Source organism: Pithys albifrons, chromosome 13, assembly GCF_047495875.1.
Source record: "Pithys albifrons albifrons isolate INPA30051 chromosome 13, PitAlb_v1, whole genome shotgun sequence".
In the NCBI taxonomy this organism is placed as follows: Eukaryota; Metazoa; Chordata; class Aves; order Passeriformes; family Thamnophilidae; genus Pithys; species Pithys albifrons.
This window is the reverse complement of record NC_092470.1, coordinates 19,342,463-19,370,188: the sequence shown is the minus strand read 5'-3', so window position 1 is coordinate 19,370,188 and position 27,726 is coordinate 19,342,463. Positions and strand designations below refer to the sequence as shown.

The following is a 27,726-nucleotide window of genomic DNA, read 5'->3' as shown; positions in this document are numbered from 1 at the left end:
CCCTGACAGCACCCTCAGAACTCTCACAGAGCCCTCAGAACCCTCAGAGTCTTCAGAAGCCTCAGAACCCTCAGAGCCCTCACAGAGTCCTCACAGAGCCCTCAGAGAGCCTCAGAACTCTCAGAGCCCTCAGAACTCTCACAGAGCCCTCAGAGCCCTGACAGAACCCTCAGAACTCTCACAGAGCCCTCAGAATCTTCAGAAGTCTCAGAACCCTCAGAGCCCTCACAGAGCCCTCAGAGAGCCTCAGAACTCTCAGAGCCCTCAGAACCCTCAGAGCCCTCGAAACCCTGAGTTCTCAGAAGCCTCAGAGCCCTCAGAAGCCTCAGAGCCAACAGCAAATCCATCCTCCCCCAGTCCCAGCCTGGCATGGCCCTTTCCAGCCTCAGGGCTCTCGGTGGCAAACACCAGCCCGTGCCCCCTGCCCTGGATGGAGCATTTCCAGCCCTGCCGGCCCCGGGACTGCACAGCTGCTCTGGAAGGTGGGCACAGCAGGAGCAGTGGTCTTAATTTTGGGACCCAAACCCCACGTACCCTCTGGGGCAGCATGTGGGGAAAAAAGCCATCAGCTCCCAGTGTGACCGGGGAATTCCACCTGCTCCTGCATTTAGGAGGGGGCACCTGCAGCAAAGTTAGTTTTTCTGGTTTATAAGGGGTCCAAAAAGACTTCACTTGACAAGAGGAGGCTTTAATTTGGAAATTCAGATGTATAGGAAGGAGCAGCTGGGGAGGTCACTGGAGCCTGGGGGTGTTTAGAGATCATTGCTCTGGAGCCTGGGGGTGTTTTGGGGGTCACTGGAGGCTGGGGGTGTTTGGGGGGTCACTTCACTGGAGCCTGGGGATGTTTGGGGGGGGTCACTGCTCTGGAGCCTGAGGTTCCCTGGGCCAAAAGCTCATTATTAGCAGCTGGGAGGGTTTTTTCCTGCCGTGGGAAGCGTGTCAGTGTGGAAATGGCAGCATTTTGCGGGGAAAATAGGGCGAGTGTTGAAACTGCAAGGTCCTGGTGCACGGAGGATGGAGGGGATTGCATGACTGGCTGCCGTGCATCGTGCAGTGTGTGTGTGTCTGTCCCAGTCCCCGTGCCAGGGGTGAGGAGCGTGTCCCGTGTCCCGGTCCCCCTGTCCCGTGTCCCCTGTCCCGTGTCCCCTGTCCCGTGTCCCCTGTCCCGTGTCCCCTGTCCCGTGTCCCACGTGGGTGTCGCCCCCCGGATCTCGGTCCTCCCGGCCGGCAGGCGGCGCCCTGCCCGGTGCCGCGCGGTGCCCGCGGCCGCTCCTGGGAGCGGAAGCGGAAGTGGCGGCCCGGCTGGGCGGCTCGGCAGCAGCGCCCCGCGGAGCGCCGTGAGTACCGGGGGACCGGGGACAGCCGCTGGGGTGGGCGGGACGGGGGGGCCTGGCCCGGGGCGGCCACTCCCCTGCATCTGGGGGCCCCCTCGGGATCTGCCCACCGCGCCCCCGGGATTTTCCCACGGCTTCGGAGACCTCCCGGGTTCTGCCCCCGGCCTTGGCGGTCCCTCTGGGATTTGCTCCCGGCCTGGGGGATCCCCTCCAGGATCTGTCCCCGGCTGTGTATGGACCCCTGGAATCTGCCCACTGTCTCCTCGGGATCTACCCCGCTGGCCTTGGGGCCCCTCAGCATCTGCCCCCGGCCTTGAGGGTCCCCTCGGGATCTGTCCCCGGCCTTGGGGATCCTCCCCGGGATCTGTCCCCGGCTGTGGATGGATCTCCGGGATCTGCCCACCGTTCCCCCGGGCTCTACCCCGCTGGCCATGGGAACCCCCTCGGGATCCACCCCCGCCCGTGGGGCCCCCCGGGTTCTGCCCCCGGCCTTGGGAACCCCCACGGTATTTCCCGGGGGCACCAGCCCAGGCTGACTCCCCCGTGCCAGCTGCCCGTTCTCACCGTCACTAGCTCGGTAACGTCGGTTCCTGTTGGGGTTTTATCCCTTTTCCCATGAGAAGTAGGTCGGGTTAAGACGCGCCGGCATCCGGGTGTAGGTGGGGGAAGGAGACTTTTCCTTTGTTGGAATTGTGCAGATGGAACGAGTTCTGTGGTGCAGGTCTGGGGGCCCCTGGCTGAGCCCAGCACTGCTCCGAGTGCCCTGGACCCTCCCTCCGACTGTGCAGGGCTGTCTGTTCTGGGCTCCTTGTGCTGTAAATAGCGTGGGCAAAAGAAAGACCTGTGTTTGTTGGGTTTGTGTCGCCAAAGGTGGAACCAAATGGTTAATCCGGACCTGCTGTGCTTTGCTTTTGGTGGTTTGTGTTAGAACGAGTTTGGGCCAAGCTGTGGGACGTGTCTTTGTCACTCATCTGAGGTGTCTCAGCTGTGCAGAGCCACGGGAGAGCCACTCCATCAGGGAGCTCTGCCAGCTGCCCAAGCCTTTTCCTTGAGATTCAGGGATCCTTCAGTGCCTGTTTGCTCGAGGGAAGTGCTTTATTTAGGCTGTATTAGTGCCTTGTCAAGCACAACACTTGTGCAGTCTTTCCATCCTATATATAGAATTCCCCCTCCCGCTGAGGATTGACAGTCCTACACCTTGGGCTCTCCAGGAATGAACTGTGTGGCAGGAGTTTATGGCTTGGATCCTTTTGGAGCTGCCCTTGGGTCTGGGATTTACAGTGGGAGGGCTCGGTCTGCTCCAGGCTGGGCTGGTAATGCCAGCTCAGACACACTTGCAAAGCACAGCTGACTGCAGGAGGAGATATCTGCTCCATTAACGAGGTGTGGGGCAGGATGAGGCTTGTGCTGCAGATAAATCTGCTTGGGAAAGGCTTTTTTCAGCATGTCCCCTTCCTCCTGGGGTTTGTCATTATGTCCCTGGGGTGATAAAATAGTGATGATCGTTGCTAGGCCCTTCTGAGCTTTGTTTGAAAGGAGTTGCAGCAAATGCAATAAATTACAGGAGAATAATGGGAATAAGGACATGCAGCTGCCCAGGCCTGTTGTGTATGTGATGTTCCACTTCAGCTACCAGTGTTGTTTGTGAGCAGTTGGTTGTCCCAGCTCTGGCTCCACTCCTGGTCATGCCCTGTTCTGGTATCAGTGCTATGAGGGGATATTTGTGCAGATCATGGGTGGCAGAAGCAAGGGAGGAGCTTAAAGGGCAAGAATTTATCCACTTCATGAACTGAACAGGGTGGTTGTGTGAGGGTGTGGGAAGGGCAAACAGCCATAAATCTGTGCCTCCATGAAGTCCTCACTGCCATTCTGAAGGGCTGAGTGGTGCCTTTGTTTTCCAGAGCACAGATCCCTTTCCTAGCCCTTTTCCTTCTGCTGTGGGTTTTATTGCCCGTGTGAAATGATGGTTTTCTTGCAGCCCTTTTGCTGTGGGGCGTGCTGGGGGCCTGCAGGGAGGGTTTGGGGGCTGACCCTCTGCTGTTCCACCCTTCCAGAACCATGTGAAGTGACAGTTTCCTTGCTGTGGGGTGTGCTGGGGGCCTGCAGGGAGGGTTTGGGATCTGACCCTCTGCTGTTCCACCCTTCCAGAACCATGTGAAGTGACAGTTTCCTTGCTGTGGGGCGTGCTGGGGGCCTGCAGGGAGGGTTTGGGGTCTGACCCTCTGCTGTTCCACCCTTCCAGAACCATGCAACATGGCAGCAGCCATGGAAACTGAACAGCCGGGCCTGGAAATCTTTGAGACCGCGGGTCAGGAGGAGCAGGTCCCGAGGGAGGAGCAGCCAAAACTGGAACCTTTCTATGTTGAGAGGCATTCCTGGAGCCAGCTTCGGAAACTGCTCACGGACACACGGAAGTATCATGGCTACATGATGGCAAAAGCCCCTCATGACTTCACGTTTGTGAAGAAAAATGATCCTGAAGGCCCTCATTCCGACAGGATCTACTATCTGGGTGAGCTGGCTGTGGTTTGTCCCTGCAGGGCTCCTGGGCTCTGACTGCTCCTGACAGCTGGGGATTCTGGCAGTGCAGCCACAGGGATTTCAGGCCACCCTGGCTGGTCAAAAGTCATGATTGTGATTGTCATGTCTCCTTAAAACTTGTGATGTAACCTCACCTGGAAACGGGGTGGGTGAAGGTGACCCCTTAGAGCTGGAAAAGAACTGTGAAGTGCTCTCTGGGGCAAGTTCCCAGGCTGGAAGTCTGTTCAGTCTCTTTTCTCTCACCCAAAGTACATCACCTTTCCCAAAGCTATGCAATTTTCATCTCCTTTCTCACAATTACAGAACCTTGTTCTTCTTCAGAGCTTCCTTCCAAAGCAGAGATGATAAGTGTCATTTTGGAAGCCCTTTGTGCCTCAGCCACTGATGGAGCAGGTTTTCCAGGGATCCTGTGGGAATTAAATAGCAGTGTATTGTGGGGGCAGCTTAAAGAGTAAACACTTCTCTCAACATTTTTTGTCTTGATAATGAGTTTGATGCAGTTTGTTGTTTTTGGCCTCGGTGCCTCACTTGTGCATTGTTTCACTAATTAATGTTCACTTGATAGAAGTGATTTGGCTCTGTGAGTGGTACTGTGAGCAACCCTCTGGGTGGCTTTTTGGAGCAGGCTTTGTGGTAGAGGAGAATGCTTCTGTCAGAAGCTGCACATGCTGAACGTGAGTGCATGAAAACCTGGATGAGGGAGAGAAGCAATGGCTGGAGCAGCGGCCTCGGAGCCAGAGCCACGTTCTAGCCCCGCTGTTTGACACCTGGGCTACTTATTTAAGCTCAGGTTTGTGATTCACAGAGGCTTTGCCTGTGCTGTGCAGTGGCATGGTCAGAAAACAGCTGGTCTGTCTCTTTGTCCCCTTTTCAGAGAGATCATAATCCTTGAATGATGCTGAGTTCAAGCCCACCACAGGAGGTTTAAGGCTGACCCCTGGGATGAGCTCTGGGTTCCCAAGTGCCACTTCCTGAGCTTGGCCTTTCCTGGAGCACACCTGGCTCCCTCTGGGCTCACCCCTCCCTACGTGCCTGGGCAGGAACCTTCAGAAATCTGAATAGCACTGAGGGAGAGGAGCAGGAAAGGGACATTCAGACCTCCCTAAAGGGTGGGGGTTTTGCCATTATCTTTGACACACAAGCTGCATCATGTATCCCAGCCAGAGGAACTGGCACAAAGGCCCTCCTTGATTTAATAAAGCTTCTGGAATAAAAGGGTAGCAGGAAGACACAGACTTGCTTCAGGCAGTGTGGGGTGAGCCTGGGTGTAGTTCCTCATCTTCTGCCTTTTCCATGACTTGCACTTTTGTGAAGCTGGGAATTCCCAGAGCGGGGCTGCAGTGCAGAGACCGTCAGTACTTTGAATGGTAGGAAAGGCTTGAGAAACTTCCTGAGAATCCTTTGAGAGTGGATTATTAACAGAAAGCTAATACCACTTTTTTTGTTTTCTTTTCTCCTCACTTTCACTAGCAATGTCTGGGGAGAACAGGGAGAACACACTCTTCTACTCTGAGATTCCCAAAACCATAAACAAAGCTGCCGTCCTGTTGCTTTCCTGGAAGCCTCTTCTGGATCTTTTTCCAGTGAGTCACGATTTCATTTTTGCTTCAAGCACGTGGGCTTTGGGGTGGCACCTATAAACCATCATTAAAAATTGAAGTTTATTCTGTTAAATATTTTAAGATCCTCCTTGTCCTGCCAACCCTGCAGCCATCCCAAAGCCGAGTGCTGCTTTCTCCTGGGTGTTTGAAGTGTGTGTGCTGGATGATTCCCCTTTGCTGACAGAGATGGCAGATGCTGATTTGCATCCAGTTCTGTGCCATGAGATCCCGGGAACTGCTGAAGGAGCCTGTAGACTGCAATCACTTCCCTGCTGTCTTGCAGGGGAAGTGATGGTTCCCCCGAGGATCAGTTGGTGGCTCCGTGACTCATGTTGGAGCAGAGCATCCCTTTCCCACTCACTGGGATGTGTATTCCCTTTTCACTGCTGCACACAGCAAGCCTGCACCATCCCACCCCAGGCACCGTGGCAGGTTGGAGGAGGTGGGACAAACCCCACGTGGAATGAGGTGCATTTTCCCCCATGTTATTTCCCAGGGCTGTCAGCCAGACGTAGAACTCCAGCTGTGCTCTCCTCCCACCAGACCAGTCACTGTGTGTCTGTGCAAGTGAGCAAAGCCTCTCTTGCGCCTTCCAGAAATGACAGACCTTCAGTCTGATCCTTACACCAGGGAATGCTGGGAATAATCCTGGTGTGCTGGGGAGGGGTGGCTGTCAGGTTCACAGCTGTGTGGGATCTGATCCTGGCCTGCCCTTAGGTGTGCCAATGGCAGAGGCTAAGCAGGAGTGGGCTCCCCGCAGGCAGCAGGGCCGGAGGAGGAGGTGTCTGCACAGCCATCTGCTGCTGGCAGCTCAGTGTGCAGGGGTGCTCCAGCAGCACGGGGGGCTCACTGTGCTTCCCTGCCCGTTTTCAGGCCATCCTGGACTACGGGATGTACTCCCGGGAGGAGGAGCTGCTGCGGGAGCGGAAGCGGATCGGCACCGTTGGCATCGCCTCCTACGATTACCACCGGGAGAGCGGCACCTTCCTGTTCCAGGCTGGCAGTGGGATTTACCACGTGAAGGATGGAGGCCCTCATGGGTTCACTGTGAGTTTCCTCCTCTCCTCTCTCTCCACAGTACTTTGCTCTGGCCAGAAGCTCCTTTGGCTTGGAGTGAGAGCAAAGAGCGTGATCATCGTCAGTTATGGCTGCACTGGCACAGCAATGACCTCGATAACCCTGGAAATGTGGAGAAATCCTCCACAGGGACACATTTCCATGGTCATAGAAACTCAGATGGAGGATTACAAGAACTGGTAACAGTGGCAGCAAGGCAGGACAGCAGACTTCTTTTTATTTTTCATGAGTAGCAATGTCCATTAAAAGCAACAAAAGGCTCCATGCTCTTCATGGAATCAGAAGTCACGTCAGAGGCAACTTTTGTCCCCAGGCTGCAGTTTGCAGGTCACTGTTCAGGGGCTGTGCTGGATGTGTTACACCATTTGGCTGTACAAGTTGCAGAACAAGCAGCCTTTACTCTGCTGGTGCTGAAGCTGGACTTCAAAGATGAAATAATTTCTTATTATAACAAATTGTAACAGCCTGGTGTCTGGCTAACCCTGCTGTCAAGGGGAATTTACTGTACCCTGAGCTGATTTGGGAGGCCAAGACTGCATGTTCTGCCAGACCCTTTTAGGGTGATGGTTTTAGCAGTGTCCCAGGATTCTCTAGACAGGCTGCCCTCTGATCCTCAGCAGTGGGGAAAGAGGCCTGGTGGGACCGCAGCAACCGTGGTACAAGCACAGCTTTCCCTTATAAAATAGATGGTATTTTTCTGTGTTTAAAATGGATAGATTCATCTCTAAACACATATTTGAAGGCAATGTCCACACTACTGTGGCCTTCTGAAAATCCAGGTTACTTGGTGCATGTGTTCCTGTGTTACCATTGCTTACTCTGCTTTTTTTGTTGTTTTCTTCTTAAAATCCAAACAGCAACAGCCTTTAAGACCCATTCTGGTAGAGACCAGTTGTCCAAACATCCGGATGGATCCCAAGCTTTGTCCAGCTGATCCAAATTGGATTGCATTTATCCATTGCAATGACATCTGGATCTCTAATATAGAATCCAGGGAAGAGAGGAGGCTGACGTTTGTGCACAATGGTAATGCTCCCAGAATCCAATCCCTGCACCTCCTCTGCACTTGTTCCTGCTAGACTGAATTAGGCAGTGGCACTAAATGTTCTCCTGAAACTGGGGCCGTGGCCACTGTTTATTCCACCTTGTTTGTCACATTCTCTGTGTTTCCTCTAGCGCAGATACTGTGGGATGGTTCTGTTCCCTGCGCTGTGGAATCTGAGCTGTTTGCTGGGTACATATGGAAAGGCTCTTCTGAAACACAGCACGTTGCTCTTTACTGGAACAGCCTTTTTTGTGTGGAGGAGCTGTGGGTGGAATAGAGCTGGAGGAAAGTTTCTGTCAGTGAAATCAGACTGCAGAGACTTTGAAAAACAATTTAGGCAGTTTCTGAGTAGCACTGGGGTTCCTGCTGGCCCCTCAGACTCAGTAACTTGGGTCTTTCTTCTTACCCTCTCCAAATCTGTTTTAGACATTTATCCAGGAAGAAAGAACATGGGAAATTGTGAATAAAACACTCCTTTAAGATCAATTGCATTTTGCATTTAAACTGTATAATTTAAATTTTAGTTTATTAAAATTTCTGACACTTTATAATAATGCTTTAGATTATTCAAATGTTAAATATTAAAATATTATGTAAGTACAGTAAAAATAAACTGTAGCAGTGACTCCTCCTCAGATGGTAATTATTTATGGAGCGCTGCTAAGTTACCTCCAGGGTAACAGGAAAAATATTGAAGCCCTATGGATATGTCATCATGTTGAGGTGTTATGTAAGCCTCTTACTTTTGGTTCGTACAGTGAATGAAATACTGATGCTTTCATTGTTCTGAGTGGTGATGTTGTCAGTTTCAGTTGTTCAGAAAAGGTTTGGCTTGGTCTTTTTAGTTCTTTGATTTTCTTAAATGTTGTGGTTCCAATTCACTGAGCTCAAGTAGAGAGAACATTTTCTTTCTTTGACTAATTGAGAACCTGATTAGGTTGGAGTAAGAGGAAGGATGGCTTTCCTTTCCTTAGAGAACCTGCCGTGCCAAAGAGGATTAAATCCTCCCTAAATAATCCAGAGGGAAGGGTGGAAGCAGAAAACAAATCTGCTGAGAAGTCAGATTTATTTTTCTTCCTGGGGGAATGAACTTGGGCCATGTTTGGGGTAATGCAGAGCTGATCTGATTCTGCAGCACATCGTGAACTAATTCTTTGGTGTCTTTTTTTAGAACTGGCCAATGTTGAGGAGGATCCAAAATCTGCTGGTGTGGCTACTTTTGTGCTGCAGGAGGAGTTTGACAGATACACTGGCTACTGGTGGTGCCCAAGGGCACAGCCAAGTAAGTGTGGTGGGTCCAGCGTGTCTGACAGGCACAAGGAGTGACTTCCCTGCTCTGCTGTCCAATGCAGAGTTACTGTTTTCTGTTACTTGTCTTCATGCAAGATGGGAGCCTTTATAATTTCTTTGGAGCTGTCAGCAGTGGGCATGTTACAGAGGCCTTGTGAGCACTGGGGGAAGAGACTTCCCTTCTCACAGCAGAGGTGGGAGTTGTAAAGAGTCTTGGTGTTTTGCTTAATGAATCACGGGCTTTGTTGATTTTTCTTCATCCTTCCAATCTGCTTGTGCTCCTGAGAGAATATTGATGCCTGTAATAATGAGAGCTGTTCTGTTAATTCTGTAATTTAATTCATTTACAGCACTGGATGGGGGTAAAGTTCTTCGAATTCTTTATGAAGAAAACGATGAGTCAGAGGTGGAAATTATCCATGTCACATCTCCCATGCTGGAGACAAGAAGAACAGATTCCTTCCGGTACCCCAAAACCGGTGAGACCCTGAAGCTGTTTCATTCCATGTGCCTGACAGCAGGGACTGTTCCAGCCCAGAGCAGGGAAGTGTTGAGGAGTCTTTGGGTTGGTGTCCAGGTGGTGGAAATGTGTTTGGGGCAGCTACTCTGGAGCTGAGGTGGGTCAGTGGTGACTGTGCTGGTGCTGCAGCCCTGTGGTCCCTGAGGGCTCTGTCTGGCTGGCAGGAGTTGGCAAAAACCCTCTCTGATGGTCACTATTTTGGAGCTGCTCTCTCAAATCCTGACAGATCTGAGTTGTTGAGGAGCTGATTCTCGTTACAGTCCAGTGTTTCTGAGGGAACAGCTGCAGAATTACAGCCTTGTGGGTTTTGGGGAGGGTTTCTCTTTAGCTGCTGGCAGTGCCCTGGCAGTTCAAGTTCTGGAGGACTCTGTTCTCCAGGATTGCTCTTGGACTTTGCACAGCAAACTCAGCATGTTGCAGCCTGCCAGGAAACCTCCTGTGGTCATATTTTCAAACAGAGGATGATCTGGAGGCTTCAGCAGAAAGAGGTGAGGGCAGGCTTGAAGCATATATAAACTGGAGTGCCATTGGAAGCAGGGGAAGTGGGATTTAATCAGTCTTGCTGAGGGCTGGTGCAGTCAGGTGTGTGGGACAAGTTTGAAGAGTTTGACTCTCCTGAGATGTCCCTGCTGTCACAGCAGGCCAAGTGGCTCACAGAGAACTGTGCTGTGCTCTCTTTCCTCACTCCTGAAATCCTCATTTTTTGGGGGAAGTATCTTCTGTTTGACCTTCCCCAGCTACAGAATTCATTCAGATCTTGCAGATGCCCCAATCCACTGGGAAAGTTTTTCTGTTTTTCCTCATTTACTATTTGAGGAGTGATAAGGGCTCACAGTGAGCCTGGGAAGCAAGAGGTGACTCCCTGTGGTTTTTTGGTACTTGTGGACACTCAGATTCCCAAGATGGTTTTGCCATAGCTCTGTTCATTGCAAGGAAACAAAGCTAATCAAAGCCCAAGGGAAAGGTTTTAATCTGTGGGTCTCAGCTTCCAGTGTGAGCTGCAGGGCCAGTAGCCCTTTCTGTGGATTGTTATGAGGAAGTGGAGAATATTCTTCCCTGGGAGAGGAAAGGACTTAAATAGGTTGGCACTGCAATCCAAGGGAAGTTGTTTCACCTCAGTGCATCAGGGTTGATGAGGTGGGAGTACTTCACAGCAGCACTGAGAATATTCAGAGAACTTCTTGTGGACCAAGTGGCAGTGGATTTTTTCTTTAAATCCCTCTGCCCTGCTGTGGAGCAGGACAGGGGCTGTACAGCAGGATGAGTCGCTTCTTTGTGGAAAGAATTAACTTTAGCTTTTCATTGCTCAACACAAATATGGAACTTTATTATCTTAATGTCACTAGTGATGGCAGTAGGCTTTTAGGTTTAATTTTCGTAGTTTAATTTGCACAGATGCTTTTTTAGCACTGGATCACTTTCTGTGGGTTACCTTGAGAATGAGAGGCAAGCTGTGAACCAAAGTTGCTTTGCTGTATTGACCACTCCTGAGCATTTACTTCCAGCTAGTACATGGATCCATTGCCTTGGGAGAGAAGGCTGACTGTGACAGTGGCATGTTTCCTGATCTGTTTGTGGGATTACAATCCACTAAATCTCCTCATGTTTGCAGTTCCTTTTTTCCCTGCCTTGTTCTGTGCTGTGTCTCACACATGCATGAGGTGATGTGATCAAGGAACATTATTCTGCTGTTTGCCATTTCCAGTTCTGTGTAACACCACAATAATCCTCAGCAAACAACTGGTGCCTGACTCTCACATCTGTTTTTACAGGTACAGCAAATCCAAAGGTCACTTTCAAGATCTCTGAGGTGACAATCAATGCTGAAGGCAGAGTAAGTGTTTGTTCTATTGATTTGCCAAATACATGGAATTGCTGTGATTGTTTTTTGGTAAAATGCATTTTCCAGTTCAGTGCAAGGGAACTTCCCTGGCTGTGATGGCTTCCTGGCTTCTCTGGAGGCAGTGCCCTTGGCTCATTCCTGTGCAGATCCTGGTGTCTGTGTGCAGCAGTGTTTTTCCAGGCTGTGCTTTCCTTCCCTACCACTGGTGTGTGGACCCAGCTGCAGAGCAGAGTGTTTTAGGTGTGGATGGTTAGACCTTCTTATGTGACTGATCTCTTGATTGGCTTCAATATTGGGAAAATTTGATTGCAAAGACAATATATCACCTTACAAAACCATATGGAAAGAGGTGAACTTTGCTTTTGCCATGGGATTTTGTAACAGATGCAGAAATGTCCGTGGCCCAGTCCAAGATCTTTGGACAGCTGTGAAATTAATCTTGCCAAACATACAGTAACAGCAGTAAATTATTGGGATTCCCTCTAGTCTTGAGTTACATCAGCAGTCACCTGCTGGGATGGCAATGCAGGTGTCAGCCAGCAAAGGCAGGGAAAGCCTTCAGGACCCCTTGGGTACCACTGGAACTTGCTCCCAGTCCCAGCAGGGACAGACTGCAGCACGTTAATAACGGGAGGCTGTGTAGGATGTTCAGCACCTGTCCATGGACACACCCTGGGTACAAACCACCTCCCCTTCACAGCAGGGACCTGAGGGTTCCAGTGAGTTGTCCGAGATGAATGATGGATTTGTGAGCAGCATCCAGATTCCCTGGTCCCAGCCCTGGCTGAACTGGCAGTGTGCAGCTGTCCTGCTGTGCTGGTCTCTGGCTGCAGACAGAGTTCAATCCTCTGTGTTGCAAAGGCTGAACAATATAAATGGCATGGGCTGCACAGAAAAAGTCTCCTGTGTCCAGCCTCTCATCGTGCATGAAAAACTGGTTGTGGGGGTTCATCTCAGTGTCACTGAATTGCTGCTTTGTCAACAGATTGCAGATGTTGTGGATAAAGAGCTAGTTCAGCCCTTCGAGATCCTCTTTGAAGGAGTAGAGTACATTGCTAGAGCTGGGTGGACGCCAGAAGGAAAATAGTGCGTATGTTACTCCTGTCTCTGCTCACAGGGTTTGGGGTCATCAGTCAGAAGCAGATTGTAGTGGTCTCTGTCTCCTTCCAGCTTAAGCCTGCTTTCACTTTTACACTGCTGCCAACTTCTTTGTGCAGAGGGGACCATTTTTTCAACAGCCAAACCAGAGTCCTCCGTGTCTCTTCCCCTGGGCCCTGGCCCTGCTGCTTTGGTTTTGGGCACTCGCAGCCTTCGGTGTGTGTGTCCTCTCAGCATCCCTGTGAGAGAGAGTGCAGTGCTATTGTCCCCATTTTACAGATGGGGAACTGAAGCCCAGAGAGGTTAAGTGACTTGCCCAGGTCACGCAGGAAGTCTCTGGCTGAGGAGAGAAATGAGCCCAGGTCCCCCAGGCCCTAGGCTAGCACCCTAACCACTGGACCATCCCTGCTGACCAGACTTACTGATCAGAAAACCTGCTGTAAGTGCTACTTACATTTGCATGTCATTTTAACCCTGTAGATGATGTAGTACAGCATTTCTAATTCACCAGAAGTTTCTCCAGAAGGGTTTTTCACCAAAAGGGCTGTCCAGCCCTGGCACAGCTGCCCAGGGCAGTGGTGGAGTCCCCATCCCTGGAGGGAGTTAAAGGCCATGTAGGTGTGGACATGGTTTAGTGGTGGGCTTGGTAGTGCTGGGGGGATGGTTGGACTCCATGATCTTCAAGGTCTTTTCCAACCTAAATGATTCCCTGATTTTCCAGAATCACACTCCTCCAGTTTTTGAATCTAAAGATGGCTTTCACATTTTTAATTTTTTCCCTCTCTAATGTGGAAGAAATCCAGGGACACATTTGTTACATTATCCTGCTTTTTGCAGGATTATTGTTAGAGCTACATGCAAAGCCATCAGAACATGGCTGGGGCTGCTGCCAGTCCCTTTAGGTGCCAGTGTTATTCTCTGCCAGGTGTAGGTTTAAAACAATGTGTTTTTACAAGCATCCTGAAATTTCAATTGAGATTTTTCTGCTTCATTATTCCCTCTGAGTTTTCTCTTCTTTCTCCCTTGAAGCACAATTCAAATCAGGGAGAACGGAACAAATTAAACTCTTGAACCTGCAGTGCTTATGCAATATTGAAATGAAGTGAAATAGGTTCTTGTGTTGTGGAAGAAATTTGTTTATGTGGGTGAATTAAGCACGTGACTTTGTGCTTAATCTGCAGTTGAACACTCCTGACTCCCCCAAAATGCCTGGTGCTAATGAGTGTCTGCTGAGATTTTCAGACCTGTGTCATACTCATGGCTGCCTGTTATTTTCTCTAATATCTGTCTCCCCAACAGCATCTGGTCCATCCTGCTGGATCGCTCCCAAACTCGGCTGCAGATTGTCCTGATCCCTCCTGCATTATTCATCCCCACAGAAGATGATGCAATGGAGAGACAGAAACTTATCGATGCTGTCCCAGATTCTGTTACACCTTTCATTATTTATGAAGAAACAACAGACATCTGGATAAATGTAAGAATTTGAATTTCAGCCTTCTCTGACAGTTTGTAGCACTTCAGCAACCTTGGTGTTTCTGTGCTGACTAAGAGTGATCCCACTGTGCAAGTTCTGTGCATATTCTGGGCTTCCTGCTGTTAAAAACAGTATGTAGAGAACAAAAAAGATTCAGGATGTGAAAACAGAGCTGCTTTGTCTGAGGCTGTGCAGGGATCAGAGCCAGGAGCAGAGCCCAGGGCTCAGGGGGTCCTGGGCAGCCCCCTGCCCACAGTGTTACTGGCCCTCTCCAGCTTCTTGGTGCCACCAGGTGAAATGTTCTTCAGCCAACAAGTGTGTCAAGATGATATTGGGGGAACAAGTCCTGAGAATCTGCTAACAGGCACTAAAACCCCTCCTGAACTACATCTGGTCTGGTGAAATGGGGTGTGATGTCCTGGGGGTGCTGTGACCACACACCATCGTGCCTGGTTACTGCTGTAAAAATGTGTGCCCTCCTCACTCTGCTGCCCACAGAGAGCCGTGTCTCTAAAGGGACATCCCACTGGAGGTGTGCCTGGGAGCATCAGCCACTGGCAGGTAGTTGGATCTTTCAGCACAAACCTTCCAGTGAACAGTTCCTGTACAGCAAGTGCTCTGGCTGATACCAAGTTTTCTCCTTAGCAATAGTGTTGTGGTTTCAGGAAGGTTCAGTGAGTTTTCCTTCCTCCATTGTTTTTACTGGATGGGAGTGGGTTTTCACAGGCAACTCATACTGTGCAGATAAATGTCCCCAAGTCCTCAAAAGATGGTCCCTTGAAGCAAGAGTTCTTGATGAGTGGGAAGAGGATATCAGCTTGTCTTTCTTTAAATAATCCTTCACTTGTGGGCTGCAGACAGCACAGGACAGAGCTCTGCAGGGCTGGACCCATCTCTGACCAAGCTAGAAAGGCAGGTGCAGAAAAAATTATTTAAGTTGACCAGAATACAGAGTTAGACTGGCAAAAAACTGGAGCTGTGGGGATGTTGCACTGGCTGCTCAGAGTGTAAATGGTTCTCCCAGTAAGGGGCAGTGCTGCACCCAGTTAGCCCAGGCTGTGTGGTATTTTGTGTGCTAAAGTCCTGCTGATGGCAGTAACCCTCTGCTCTCTCTCTGCAGATCCATGATATCTTCCACGTTTTCCCTCAAAGCCAGGAAGATGAGATAGAGTTCATCTTTGCCTCCGAGTGTAAAACGGGGTTCCGGCACCTCTACAAGGTCACCTCAGTCCTGAGGGAGAGCAAATACAGGCGGTCCTGTGGAGGCCTCCCTGCCCCCAGTAAGGGAATCACTGTTTGGCTTTAGCTGGGCATCTGCTGCTGACTAGTGGGGAAATAAATGTCCTTCCAGCTGGCAGGAATTACTGTCTTATTGGAAACTTCTGCTGTTGTCCAGGAAAGCACTTCACTCTACAGTCATTCCTCTTGGAATTGTGCAGGGGTTATTCTGTTTCCAGCATGCTTTAGTTTTAACCCTGATCCTTCCTTATGGACTAGAGGGAAAAGTTCCCAAAAACCAGATGGGAAAAAAGCTCCCTGTGATAACTGTGAGACTTAGCTGGCTTTTCCTTCTCACTGCTGGGGTGTGGTCTTGCTCACATTCAGGATCTCACTGTGTGCAGAGCTCCCACAGTGGTTTTTCCACAGCATGTGTTCTTTAATTCACAGTTTCATGCTGTGATACTTCATTTGCTTGGTGTGTGTTAAAGGCACTTATTGAGCTCTGCATGCACAAAAAAATACACCTAATTTGACTAGAGGTCCTGGTTTCATGCAGCTGTTGGTGTTTCTTTTTTTTTTTTTTCCCAGATAGCCTTATATCCTGGGTGGATTAGAATTCTCTGAAAGCATCCAAATTCTTTTTCTTGCCTTTTCCCTTCATTCTATAGGAAATTAAACTATCTTATAAAAGCAGAGTTGTTCCCTACCTTGGTGTAAAATTGCCCAATTTTTGACACTTTATATTCCCTTTGCCCACACATTTTTTCGGTATAAAATCTTTTATTTCTGTGCAAGTGGCAAAATACTTTAATAAATAAAAAAGTAAGGCTCCATCTGAGTCCTATGAATCCTTTAACAGATATTTCACAGAATGTTAAGTTGTCCCAGCCCTGACATCTGTCTGGGGAGCTGGTAGAGCTGGGGGTTTGCTGCAAAGACAGGTTGGTCTTGGGCTTAGCCTAGGAAAAAAGCTTGGGAGGAAGAAGAATTATTGTGACCATGTTTTGTAACATGTTGAACTATAAAATCTCTGTATGTTGGTTACTTGCAGGTGACTTCAAGTGCCTCATCAAAGAGGAGATAGCAATTACCAGTGGGGAATGGGAAGTGCTTGGCAGACATGGATCTAACGTAAGTCTTGCTCTTCCTGCATGGATATCCTGCCACACACACTGCAGGGAGGTGGTCTCTTGGAGGAATGAGCATAAACCTATTAATCCTGTCTGATTTTAGCCACAATACATAGAATTCTGTTCCATGTAACTCATGAGCTTGCACAAGGAGGGAAGGAATGCTCCCCAAACTGCTCTTGTAGCTCTGAGCTGGGTGAATTCTTTGACGATTTGAATCAAACAACAGTTCACAGAGAAGTGTTTTACTGGTTTGGACTTTGTGGAGGACTTTGAAATCCTTCCTACTAATTAGAAATGGGATTGGGGAGTGACATCTGCAAGTTGGCCTGAGTTTGAATCTGTTGTACTATCCCCTCAAAAGAAGGGACAACTGAGAAATATTTAATACAGCAATGGTTTGCAGTCAGATGGTTGCAAAACAGCTGATTTGCAAGTCAGCAAAGCTGATTTCCTTCTGGTGTGGTTTATATCCTACGTGCTTTGGGAAAGGGTCTGAAGAGTAGGGAGGTGACAAAGAGCAGGAGACAGTTACTTAGCACAGCAAACAATAGGGGAGAATGGGAAGAGTAAAGAACCTGCATGAGAGAGCTGAGCAACCAGGTAGGAAGTGCAAACTGTGACAAGAGTTGTGGGCAGTAAGGACAGGCATTTGGCTTGTTCCTTGCAGGTCGCTGGGCTCCAACAGCATTATGGAAATGGGGCAGGAGTGAGAGCTGGAGGCAGAAGAACTGAGCATTGCTTTGGCAAGGAAAAATCTTGAGGGATGGTTTGTTCTGTTTCTCACAGATCTATGTGGATGAAGCCAAAAAACTGGTGTACTTTCAAGGCACAAAAGACTCACCTCTCGAGCATCACTTGTACGTTGTGAGCTACGAGACCCCTGGGGAAGTGAAGCGACTGACAGAACGTGGATACTCCCACGCCTGCTGTGTCAGCCAGGTCTGCCTGGGGGGTGGTTGGGGCTGCTCTGCCTTGTCACCAGGCTTATCTTCATCAACCAGCAGCCAAGGCACTAGTTATGTGTAAAAAAGCAGATTTTATGCTGTGTTGTGGGTTCCTGTACATTGTACAGTCAGTGTGTAAAACCACACTGGAAACCAGATTCGCCCTCCAGTTCACTGCTCTCCAGCTCCCTTCAATTAAAAGGAGCCAGGATGAATTGTTGGAAACTCTTTGAGCCTGACTCTCTTCATCTGAAGTGGACTAGAGAGCAGTCACCAGAGTACATGAGCCTGGGTCTGCCCTGGGTGGAGTTCCAGGCATCCAACTGGGAATTCATTACCCAAAACAGGGTGTGTGACAAGGTCCTCATTCCTGGTTTTGCAGGTGTATTTTTTGCTTTGGAGTGTTACTATGAGTCTTGCCAAGGACTGCTGCATGTCAGTCAAAAGTCCTCAGACTTCCTGGTTTAATTTGGTCCATAAGCATCTCCTGGAAGATGTAAATGCAGAAAGAGGTGGTAAGTTCTGTTTGTGCCTCTGCACTGAGGAGTCCAAGGCATGTTGTTTTTCTCGCCAGGACTGTGACATGTTCATCAGCAAGTACAGTAACCAGAAGAATCCCCACTGCGTGTCCCTGTACCGGCTGACGGGATCGGAAGATGATGCAGCTCACAGGACGAAGGAATTCTGGGCTACTATTCTGGATTCAGCAGGTAACAGCATGCATGAGGAACAGGAAAAGGACAAGCAGGACCACAGGATGAAAGATAACCCATCATGTGCTTGCTTGAGATTTGCTCTTGTGCATGGCTGGACTTGTGTTTGAAGCTTAGCCTTGTGTGAGGAGTCCTCGGAAGTACAAGAGGGACCTTTTCAGCTCAGCAACAAACAGGTGTAAACAAACCATAATGGAATTCAGAGTGGAAATTACCAAGTTTTATCTCGGGGGGGATTTAAGTGCACTCATTTTCTCTGTGCAATGTGTGCATCCCTTAAAGAGTGTGAGCTGCTGTCTGCTCCTGTAACAATGAGACAGCTCTTGGGCTTTCTTTTCCATGGTGTTTCTCTTCCCTTTCATCTCATTCTCCCCAAGGCATAGTCCATATCCTGTGCTTTCCCTGTATGAAGTCCTAAGTGGGATTAGGAAGGGACAGGATCTCTGTAATGGCTGTCCGGGGAGAAGAGTTACTGTTGTTCACAGGAGAGCAGGGATGGGAATGTGACAGGGCTGAGAAAGCTCACCTAGAGCTGGGCCATTCCCAGGCTCTGCCTAGTCCCAGTCACATCCACTGGGAAGCATGGGAGAGCTCTGCTGGGATCACAGGGAGCCTGGTGACAGGGCAGGGCTGAAGCAGAGCTGCATTCCTCATCCATTCCCTTTAAACCAGGCTCTCTGTTCCCTCCCCTGGCAGGCCCTCTTCCCGATTACATTCCCCCTGAAGTGTTCTCCTTCGAGAGCTCCACGGGGTTCACGCTGTATGGAATGATGTACAAACCTCACAACCTGCAGCCTGGGAAGAAGTACCCCACGGTGCTCTTCATCTATGGAGGCCCTCAGGTGAGGTGGTGAGCAGGGCCTGGGCTGGTGGGGTCACTCCTGCTCCATGCTGAGGGCAGCATGTGGCACTTTGCCTGTTTGGTGAGTCAGGCCTGCCAAAGGTGCTGTAAGAGTCAGGATTTCCAGGTCATGGATTGAGGCACTGCCACTTGTGTGAGAACAGCAGCAGAGATGGAACTGGGAGAAAGGGGTATCAGGTAGTCCCTGTTCCCAGTTCTTTCCTCCCTTCCTCTCCAGGTGCCTCACTGGAGCACAGTTCAGGTCAGATCTTCCTACCTGTGACACAGAATGGCTTGTTACTGAGGGAAGAATTTATTTCATAGCAAGGAAAGGGAATTTTTCAGCAGGGAGCAGGGATCTTAAAAACTTTACATTATAAAAATGTATAAACCATTTAAAGGAAGGTAAATATAAATAAAATCTGAAACTGGATTGACAGGTGACCTCTTTATTCTGATACACATTTGTTTGTGCTGCTCTTGTGTCACAGGTGCAGCTGGTGAACAACCGGTTCAAAGGAATCAAGTATTTCCGACTGAACACTTTGGCTTCCTTGGGCTACGTCGTGGTTGTCATTGACAACAGGGGCTCCTGCCATCGAGGGCTGAAGTTTGAAGGAGCCTTTAAATACAAAATGGCAAGTGGAGCTTTGAGACTGGCTCTGTTCTCAGCCAGGGATGGGTTTGAGTCGCAGTGGTACCTGAGCTGGAGCCCTGGTTGGGCACAGGTGCCCAGCACTGCCTGGGGGGACACTGCCTGGGTGTGGGGACAGGAACTGGGTACAGATGAGGTTTGAGGGAGGGAAGGTGCTCAGTGTGGGAAAGATAAAAAGCCATAGTCTAAGGTTGTGAGCCAGGTCCAGCTTGGCAGCCATGGCACACAGTGGTTCATAAGGGGGCTGTCACTCCCTCAGCTGCCATCTGCAGCTCACATGAAGAAGGACAGTTTCACTCTCAGCGTGGGTTACAACTTAGCACCAAAGCTCTGAAGGTGGTTACCTTGGGAAATCCTGAGAATGAAACTGTTTCCTGTACCTAACACAAGTTACCTTTACCTCAGGAAATCCTGAGAATGAAACTGTTTCCTGTACCTAACACAAGTTACCTCTGCGTGTGCCCTCCCAGGGACAGATAGAAATCGATGACCAGGTGGAAGGGCTGCAGTACTTGGCGTCGCAGCACGACTTCATTGACTTGGACCGTGTGGGGATCCACGGCTGGTCCTACGGAGGCTACCTCTCCCTCATGGCTTTAACACAGAGGTCAGATATCTTCAGGGTATGTTCATGCATTGAGTACTTATTCTGGTGGTGCAAACAGAATTTTCCCTTTCATGGTGTGACCTCCCAGAGGTGTTCACAGCACAAAGACCCTGGAGCTTGCTCTGGACAAGTGAGGGCACAGTTCGATTTCTTCAAGACTCTTTTTGGGTGACTTCAGAGGGAAGTTGCTTTTCCAGCAAACAGTTATTCCACAGTGCTTCTAATTACGCTTCCAGGCTTTGGTTATTTTTTTGACACTTCATAGGCAACAGATCTAGAAATCTGTTCGCTCTGCCTCTGAGCAGAAGACATTTGCCATCCAAGAAGCCTGGCATGTCAGAGGAGTGGGGGGCTCTTGAGGTAGGCCAGTTTTTCTGGAATATCTGAGGCTGTTTTCCTGCCAGGGTGAGGAGGAACAACTGTTCAACCCAGTCAGCTGAGCACAGAAAGATATTCCCCCTCTGGATCTGTGTAAGAGAGCTCAAAACTGTTGGACTGTTGAGCTAGCAGTGACTTAGCTGTGCTGGTGTAGCTCTACCACTCAGGTCACCTGTGCTGACAGTACCTTAGGCAGTCTCACCTGCTGCCCACGTTGTGCCAGCCAGGCTCTTTGTGTTTTGAACCAGGTCAGGGAAAGGATCCTGCTGAAAAATAACACCTCCCTCTCATCCTCCTCCCTCTTTCCTGTGCTGAGAGAGTAGTTCCTTTGCAGACCTATCTGTTCCCAGGTCAAATTGCCTGTGCTGCTTCGTAGCAGTGTGCTCTGAAGCAGCCAGGAGGGCAGCCTGGGCTGGGGGGAGGTACTGAAGGGAGGTTCTTATGGTTGCCTGACTTCAGACCACTATATGAAATGGCCAGACTGCCCTTGGGCATATCTCAGAGGCAGAGGTGTGGGAAGAGCTGGTTATTGCTCTTGGGATGTGTTTTGTACTGTGTAGCTGCTCTTGCTTTCTCTAAGTCCAACCTAAACATTGCTGGGAGATTTAATAATTATTTGTCTCAATCCTTAACAATTGTATTTTTACTTTTACAAGTACCTGCCTTGCAAAGGAGTTATTTTGTGTGTCTTTGGTTGTGTTTTTTTTCTTATGGGCCTTTTTTTCCCACAAGCCTGTGGTGGCAGCTGAGTCCTAGGGAGCTGTCATTCCCAGTTTCTGTTAGATATTCAAATGAACCTGAGAGCATAGAAATCCACCAAATCCACTTCCCTCAGCAGCTCTTGCAGGTTGTTCAGTGTTGTTTCTGATCTACCTGTAGGACCCTCCCGTGCTCAGCACGTGTGAGTGTGGCCGAGCTCTGTGTGTGAACTGGGGGCAGGAGGGCAAGGATTGCTGTGGGTTTTCCACAGTTACAGGGGACAGAGCTGTGGGAGGGAGGGCCATGCCAGGTGTGGGGCTGATGTTGTCATTCCCTGTCCTGTGGACCCCCAGGTGGCCGTGGCTGGAGCCCCTGTGACGCTGTGGATCTTCTACGACACGGGGTACACGGAGCGCTACATGGGCCACCCGGAGCACAACGAGCAGGGCTATTACCTGGGCTCTGTGGCCATGCAGGCTGAGAAGTTCCCTTCTGAGTAAGTCTGGTTCTCCTCTTGCCTTCTGCTTTTCCCACCAGGAAAGTTCAAGCTGCACTGACAGCGTTTTTTATTCCCTGTTCGTGGCAGTTGAGTCCTGGAATCACAAGTGTTCGCATTCAATAATAATTAAAATAAAAGATCAATACCCAACACTAATACACTTAATACTCAAATGAACAGTTGCATAATTACAGACCATTCAGTGTAAACCCTTTCATAGTAGCTGTAATTAAAGACTGTCTTTTATGTCGAAAGAAATGACAAACATCTCTTCAGTTGTGATTAGCACTTTAGGGCCACATTAAGCTGAGCAAAAATCAGTTGATCAGGATCTTTTCTGCCTGTTCTGAGGCTGCATCAGCACAGCAGAGCTGGCTGGGAGCAGGGGCTTTCTGGCCAAAGAGCTGACAATCAGCAGTGTTAAGCGAGTCCTTGCATTGACCAAGCTAGAAAATATTGCTTGGAATAAATAAGATACAGAGATAAAAGGTCTGACCGTGATATACATGAGCAGGAAGAACTTACAGAGGAAGAAAGAGCAACGTGTCCATCCAGAGAAACTTAAAACAGTGAAATCACTGCCTTCAGTGCAAACATTTTTTTCCAGGGACTGTTTTTGGAGGGACATGTGTGGGCTGTGAAATGACTGGGATGCTGTCTGGAACTGTTTGTCTCTTGCTTTTCCCAGACCAAACCGCTTGCTGCTGCTCCACGGGTTCCTGGACGAGAACGTTCACTTTGCACACACCAGTATTCTGCTCAGCTTCTTGGTGAGAGCTGGCAAACCCTATGACTTACAGGTGAGGCCAGAACCAGGGTTTAATGTGTCTGTCTTTGAGGAGGCCAGAGCTAGAACTTGTGGCATGGCCCTGGAGGGCAGCTTGGAATTCTAGGATAAAACTGCAGTATTGGACTGAGCATTTGTTTAAAAGTACAATTTTATGAATAAACAAAAAAATTGGGTAAAGGAGCAGTTAAGGCTGCTCCCAAGGACATGTGCAGTTGGGAGGCAGTGCAGGGGTGTTCATGCAGTGTGGGACAGGGGTGTGGATTTGAGGAGACTCTGCTGGTGCTGTGCAGCTGCAGCCCAGGTGTCCCACACCATGCTGGGGAACGGGGAATGTCCTGATGACAGGATGGCTCTGGGCAGGAGCTGCCTGGATACCACAGCATGCAGTGGGTTCTCTCTGGGTTCAGGCAGGGGGGGCTGAGCTGTGTAAGCTCAGAGTAACTGATTTCCATGGACATTTGGAGTGGGACACTGGGACAGGTTTAAATGGTGGCACCTGCAGCTCTTGGGGATGTTTACAACTTTATTTTCCATTTTAGATCTACCCTCAGGAGAGGCACAGCATCAGGGTCCCTGAGTCAGGAGAGCACTATGAACTGCACCTGCTGTATTACCTGCAGGAGAACCTGGGCTCCCACATCGCTGCCCTGAAGGCCCTGTGACCGCCCCCCACGCCGCTCCACGGGCTCGCTCCGGGCCAGGAGGTGCAGGGAACTGAGGAAATGGGATGGAGCGTTGCATTCTGGTGCCTGCCACACGTACACACACTCACTGACACTTTTTTAAAAGTAAATTTGGTGCCATACAGGAAGTTAAAGTACGGTGATTTAATAACTTGAAAGTTTAAGCTGTAAATAAAATCCACTGTCTGTGGTCTAACTCAGTACCACGGGTGTTCTCTGGGGGGAGGAGCTGAAACTGAAAACAATGTACTTCTGCAGCACCAGATCTTCACTTTTTAAAAGCATTATAACATAACTGATGTATTTTTACAGTGTGTTCCTTGGTATCTCATTACATAATACTGGATGGTTTCCTCACTACACAGCAGGAGTTTACCTGAATGGTTACAACTTGTGTGAATTTTAAATGCTATCATATAGCTTTGATGCTTCCTGAAGGGGATGTGTCTCACTCCTTAGAAGCTGCTCACAAGTTGGACACATCACCTATATAGATGTTAATTGTTTTTTAAGAAGACTTTTAAGCTGCCTCCTAATGAACCTGAAGTTTGGATTCTGTTTAGTTGATGCCAGATTCTTTAGCTCCTTCTCCCCCAGGATAAATCATTCTCTTTTCTTCCAGCAGCTTGAGATCCTATCCTGATTGTACTTGATTTTGGTGGGGAAGTGAGTTGATATTTTACTGTGATGGGGCATAACAATCTTTTATTCTGAGGTGCAAACTAACTTAAGTCAAAGAGCTGAAACTGTAAATGTTAAAAGAAGCTTCCAAGTGCATCCCATTTACATTGTCCCCTGATGTTCACTCTGGAGCTGGGTTTGCAATACTCTTTCCTTACCCTCACTTCAGCATGATGTAGGCAATTGCATCCTGTTAGGATTTAAAACTTCACTACTCTAATTCCGGGGTCTGCAGAGAATGTGGGGCAATATGAGCTGTTCCATAGGGTTTCCTGCTGTGTGAGGGACTATTTCCCAGGCCTGTGCTCTGTCCACCCTCCTGTTCCTGGGTCCTTTTCCAGCACTGCCGTGTAGCATGATGATGATGCTGACTCTGAGAACTCCCTTCTGTGCAGCTTCAGGTCACCCCACAAAGCCTCGAGGAACTGCAGTCCCAGCTGTGGTTTTGCTGGTGAGGTTTTAACTACACAGCAGGCTTGGCTGGAAGGCATGAGAGTGTGAGGGCCCTTTTGCACAGGTCCTGTAGGGTAGAAGTCCATAGCAAAATGATTCCCTTTAATCCAGGAAATTCCACCCTTGGAACTTGCCTCTTAGACTCCAATAAGTTTTCACGGTTTTCTTAGAAACCCAAGAACTTCCTTTTCTTTCTCTTTTGGTGCTAGAGAGAAGCAGAGCATGATTTTCTTTTCATCTGGACTCACTCTCGGTGTTTGTGCTCTCAGTACTCCACATGCTGTAACCTTGTGCTTCCCTTGGTTTCCTTCTGGCTGTGTCATGTCAAACCACATCGTTTTCCACCTTTGGCCTGTGCCCCAGAGCAGGGGGAGCTGCTGCAATTACAGGCAGTAAAACCCCTCTGTGAGAGCAGGATCTGGGGTTTGGGATTCACAAACCAGCCAAAGCCAACAGGCCTGCAGAGAGGGCACGTTCCCTCCACAGTGGGGAGGTTTGGTTTGGGCTGTTTGCTGGTTTTCTGACCACAGTGATTGTAAGTGGATCAGTTAAAATACCATTAGCAGGTCAGTAACAGGTTTATTTTGGGAAGGGCATGGCAGGGAAGGAGCCCAGCTCCTGGAATGTCTTCTCTTAGTGGTTAATTGTGGCTGAGGCAAAGGCAGCATCCCACTGGGCTGTGCTGCAGTCACACAGAGAGGAGCAACACAACAGTGAGTAGAGACAAGAATAAGCTATTCCTCTGGAATTCCATTGTGTTCCCAATGTGTTTATGCTGTATTATATATACATATATCTATATCTGTTCATATATACATATATGTATAAAATTACACGTGGATAGTATCACCTTTTCCAAGGTTGTTTATATTTTGTTCAATATTAAATTAACTTGCTTTTTTGGGGTGTTTTTGTTCTTTTTCTAGAGGTGATTTACCCTTGAATGTAAATGTATATGGTTTTTAAGATGAAATTGATCCTTTTGTTTAAAAAACAGAACAAAAATGGCCTTCATCAAACAGTGCTTTTTTGGGAACTGAAGAGCTAAATGTTATGCAAGTAAACCAGGCTGGGTTTGGATCGGAGGCAGGATGTGATTGTAAGTGCTGACATACAACTTTAATAATTCATCCTTCCACTGTTTTAAATATATCCATTGGAAAGCTATTAAAGTACAACATTCTGTAACTTCTCTGTTTTGCAACATAAATTATGGATTCTTTCTCTCCTGCCATTTTCTTTCCTTTTTACTCTAGTTAAGCACTTTAAGACCCCGTGCTCTTTTATCCTGTGGAAGTGCTGGAGGATTTTTGTAATTCTTGCAAAAGAGATGCCTTAGATGAAGTGTGATTCCAGCTAAATTCCCAGAGGAGAAGGGCAAAGCCTGTTGCAATGGAGACTGCAGAGGTAGGAAGGTGTCAGTGCTGAGGGACTGTTGTATCCGTATTTTCAGGGGGATGCTGTTCCTGCACCTCGTATGGGGAGGTGTTGGTCTGGCCAAGGCCATACCTTACATTCCTGGAGATGGGAATGTTGCTCCAGGAGGTTTCCAGCCTGTTTGATATTTGGGATTGTACATTTTCACTTCCTGCACGTTACAAAAATCTCTTGGTTAATTGAGTTTTAAGCAAAACTGGTGAGATCCTGGGGGAGCACATGGAAGGGAGGCTGGAGGAGGAAGCCATTCCTGTGGCTCCCAAACCAGAGGCTGAAATGTCCCATGGAGAACCTTCTGCCTTCCAGAGGTCTCTGTGCCCAGCAGGACTCCTGCTCTGAGCAGGAGCAGGACTGAGCCTTCCTCCTGTGGTGGGTGTTATTTGCCCAGGTGTCTTTGAGATGAATGTTTTCATATATTTAAGAGTCTGTATGAAATACGGGGATCTGAGCACTGAGATATGGGGTGGTTGAGTGTTGGTGCCAGCAGTTCCCTCCCTTTGGAGGTGCTTGGGGTTGGTTGTGCTGTTTCTGGTGGAAGCACGTTCTTCCACCCCATTTTAGTGCAGCTTCCAGTGATGCCTCATGAGGGTGGGATGTGCAAAGCTCTTGGGTTTCATCTCCACACCCTTTGTTTTCCATGATCTCCTTTTACTCAAAACAAAGTAATATTAGTATGAGCTCAAAGCACCAAGTAAAGCTTTGAAAATAACTTAACTTCATTATATTAGAATGGAAAATGCATTCCCTACTTATTAGTGGTGTTTGGGAATAGACTATGGAAAAACTTTGTGGGTGGGATGGTGTAGTAGTGCTTTAACCTACGGCTGAGACTGGGTGGGACGTGGAGAATTCTCATGCTCCGAGTCCCAGCCCGTATTCCTGGCAGGAGAAGTGGGTTGTGTCCCTGCTGTGTGTGTGTCCATGTGTCAGACAGGTGCTGGCATGTGACACCCAACTCCTGCAGAGGCAGGAACAGAGTCTGAGTAACTGAAACCTCAGCCAGATGAGGCACCGCCGTGAGCTGCCTGTTCACCTGAGTACCAGGGCCCTGTAGAGACTTTGGAAGGGGAAGAGAGATCTTCCTGTTTGTACTTGGCTGCTGTGCACAGTAGAAGTTCAGGTGTTTAATTTGAGAACATGAAGTGCCTGCTGTTTGCATTAACAAAATTGCATGTCTCACTCCAGTGGGTTTATTGGGCTCCCTCCCTCCTGCCCCTCCCGAGCTCCATGGCTTTTAATCATGTAAAGTGGAGACATTAGTTTTGCTGCGTTTTATTACAAAACCTTTGTTGCAATAAAGATGCTGCTAAATAAATTGAATTAAATGTTGGGGGTTTTCCTACCCTATTTTCAGCTGTCTCTCTGCTTGATTTAGTGGAGTTTGTGTGTAATTAAATCTCTCCCCTCGTTGTGGAACGCAGCAGTGATGTGTGTTTGATGCACGTCGGGTGTTCTGCAAAAGCATCTGCCATGTTTCCTGTCCCTTGTGGTTTGGGAGATGGATACCATCAGGATACCATCAGGAAGATCAGGCATTTCCTTGGCATAACTGCATTCCCTCTCCTGAGTGTTTCCACGTGAGTGCAGTTCCAGCCCTCTGCAGCCACCAGCGGGAGCTGTCGCACCGGGGATGGCACGTCACGGCCATGGGGAGGAGGTGGGACAAGTGCCATGGGGAGGAGGTGGCCCTGGAGCCCTGGCAGGGGGACAGAGAGACCTGTGTGTGTGGCATGGGCTCTCCAGCAGAAGAGATGTCCCTTCATTGGACCTCCTGTGTGTCTGTGAGCAGATTGGGCTTGGCAGGCACCCGAATTCCACATAGTGCTGTCCCAAAAGGTTTGGGGGTGGCTCAGCACAGTCACAGTTCATGCTTTTTACTCCCTCCTGGTTTTTCACCCGTGCTGAAGCACCCCCTGGTTTGGTGGGAGGGAAGCACTGGCGTGTGCTCATTCCTACCTAAGATTCCCTGTTTGCCATCCTTAGTGTGCTCATCCATGGAGGTTTCTGAGACCTGAGAGAAAGGAGTAAAGATTAACACAGTCCTTTCAGGGTGGAATTTTTAGTGTCCAGGATCATTGTGCTGGTCTGGGATGGGGTAAAGGGAAAACCTTTCCTGGGAGAACATACAGCCTGGGCACAATTAACCTTCTCTTCACTTTATGGGAT

At 49.0% G+C, this 27,726-nt stretch overlaps 1 protein-coding gene across 1 annotated transcript; it reads left to right on the top strand.

Moving 5' to 3' along the window:
• The first annotated feature begins 1,287 nt into the window (after positions 1-1,287).
• On the top strand, positions 1,288-26,907 carry DPP8 (dipeptidyl peptidase 8). Its single transcript, XM_071568391.1, has 20 exons — positions 1,288-1,337; positions 3,577-3,846; positions 5,346-5,458; positions 6,350-6,523; positions 7,411-7,579; positions 8,770-8,880; positions 9,239-9,367; positions 11,181-11,242; positions 12,237-12,337; positions 13,649-13,826; positions 14,947-15,106; positions 16,099-16,178; positions 16,967-17,119; positions 17,699-17,834; positions 18,534-18,679; positions 19,170-19,316; positions 19,804-19,956; positions 21,371-21,513; positions 22,205-22,316; positions 22,846-26,907. Exons 2-20 carry the CDS (start codon positions 3,588-3,590, stop codon positions 22,966-22,968), a joined length of 2,649 nt encoding a protein of 882 aa, XP_071424492.1. The 5' UTR covers positions 1,288-1,337; positions 3,577-3,587; the 3' UTR covers positions 22,969-26,907.
• The last annotated feature ends 819 nt before the right edge of the window (positions 26,908-27,726 follow it).

Coding starts and splice junctions, on each gene's coding strand:
- DPP8 (XM_071568391.1), top strand. CDS start 3,588: ATGGCAGCAGCCATGGAAACTGAACAGCCGGGCCTGGAAATCTTTGAG. Junction 6,524..7,410: donor GAGGCCCTCATGGGTTCACT/GTGAGTTTCCTC, acceptor AAATCCAAACAG/CAACAGCCTTTAAGACCCAT. Junction 18,680..19,169: donor TCATCTATGGAGGCCCTCAG/GTGAGGTGGTGA, acceptor CTTGTGTCACAG/GTGCAGCTGGTGAACAACCG.